The 1,963-nt window shown below is 41.7% G+C and overlaps 1 protein-coding gene across 1 annotated transcript; it reads right to left on the minus strand.

The window, feature by feature from the left end:
* Positions 1-358: 358 nt before the first annotated feature.
* On the minus strand, positions 359-1,402 carry LOC110881947. Its single transcript, XM_022130072.1, has one exon. It carries the CDS (start codon positions 1,400-1,402, stop codon positions 359-361), a length of 1,044 nt encoding a protein of 347 aa, XP_021985764.1.
* Positions 1,403-1,963: the final 561 nt, after the last annotated feature.

Below are 1,963 nucleotides of genomic sequence, written 5' to 3' on the forward strand. Positions count from 1 at the left end.
CATGCTTAAAAAAAGCCGACGAGTACCCATCAAGCCCCGGGGCCTTATCCTCTCCAATACTGAACATAGCATTTTTGATTTCCTCTCGAGTAACCTGAGACACCATTTCATCCGCAACCTCCCTACTCAGCACATTGTTGAAGATATTGTCCAAGTTAACCTTATCAACCGAGATATCCATCCCCAAAAACTCCATATAATGCGAGACCAGGATATCAGCGACCTCATCACCTTCATGCCGAGCTCCCACCAGATCCGTAATACTATATATTTTGGTTCGAGTACTTCTGGCTTTCACAGAATTGTGAAAAAACCTAGTATTTTAATCTCCCGCACGAAGCCACTCTACCTTAGATTTCTATTTTAAAAAACATTCTTCATCATAAGCCGCTGATTGAAACTCTTGAAGACATTGAGTCTCCATTTGCCGAAGCCGAAAATCCAACGGGTCCTGATCTACCGGAACCTGAATATCATCCAAGGTTTTCCTCAACTCATTCACCCTATCATGTAAATTACCTTGGTTGAACAGAATCTTCCTCAACCTAGGTTTCAAATTCCTCATTTTCTTCACAATTGAAAGCATAGTAACACCCTCCACTGTTTTCATCCACTCATGTTGCACGGACTCCTTAAATTCAGGTTTTCTCACAATGAAGTTCGGAAATTTAAAAGGTCTTGGCTGATTTCCATAAGAGTTCATCATTCTTAGAATACAAGGCGTATGGTCAGACACCCGAAACGGGTGGAACATAGCAAAAGCATCAGAAAATTGATCAATGAAAGAAACATTACCCAGAATTCTATCAATCTTTTTGAGAAGACCCACTCCACTCTTAGGCTTTTGGCTCCAAGAGCATTGCAAACCATGAGCTTGAATGTCGAACAATTCAGCTTGTTGGACACAAGCATCAAATTCACGCATGCCAATAGAATGATTGGAGGACCCAAACAACGAATCTTCAATCTTGAGAGCCGAATTGAAATCTCCCATAACCACCCACGGCTTGTCATGACAGAAAACCTTATGTTTACATAAATCATCCCAGAGAAGTCTACGATCTTGATACTTATTTTCAGCATACACAAAAGAGCAAAAAAGAACCTTTTTGCTATCTTTAAAAATGACCTGAGTATGAATAAGTTGATCTGATTGAAAGAGGACCATAACATCAAACATGACAGGATTCCAACCCAGAATAATTCTCGTTCCACGAGAGCATAAACCGCCATTAGAAGTCCAACACCAATTACGGAACACATACTTACACACTTTAGCCAACTTAGAGACATCCACATGAGAATCAAGGATCGCGCACATATCTAATTTATTATCAGCAACAATAGAACGAACCTCACTTTGTTTCAGGGGCCGGTTCAAGCCCCTAACATTCCAAGTCATAATGCTACCCATTTAAACCAGTCGAACCGGGAGTGCTTGCCCTCTCAGAATTACTATGCTGGTCGTTCTTCATAAACTGTGCCATTTCCGTCGGAGTAACCTCCATCATCTCATCGTCTACCTGAGGAGACCGATTGGTCTTATCATGCGGCCCATCATTCTTACCAGCTATGTTTTTCTCTCCATTTCCATCCTCAGTCGCTAAGACATCAAGCGAATTCACTGTTTTAATATGAATAGAACCCGAGCTGGTATCTCGCTTCGTTCCTGATGTACTCGCACCCAACCTATTGGCTTTTGGCTTGTAAACAAACTTCGGTTTCTGTTTTTTCTGCCCAGCTTCAAACTTAGCAACCTTTCTCTTATCAGTGATAAACCCTTCCTCATCCACCGTTACTTGCTTCGGGTTGACATTAACATTCTTAGGACAGTTCTGATCATTATGACCAAAAATGCAACACGCAGCACAACGGTGCGGCTTCCATTCATACTCGACCGTGACTTTTTCCATGATAAAACCATCGTCATCCAGCTTCGGTATGGCCACAACTATTTGATCCT

Source organism: Helianthus annuus, chromosome 10 (assembly GCF_002127325.2).
Source record: "Helianthus annuus cultivar XRQ/B chromosome 10, HanXRQr2.0-SUNRISE, whole genome shotgun sequence".
Classification (NCBI taxonomy): Eukaryota; Viridiplantae; Streptophyta; class Magnoliopsida; order Asterales; family Asteraceae; genus Helianthus; species Helianthus annuus.

Bases quoted from the DNA above. Each gene is read 5' to 3' on its own strand.
- LOC110881947 (XM_022130072.1), bottom strand. From the start codon at position 1,402: ATGACTTGGAATGTTAGGGGCTTGAACCGGCCCCTGAAACAAAGTGAG.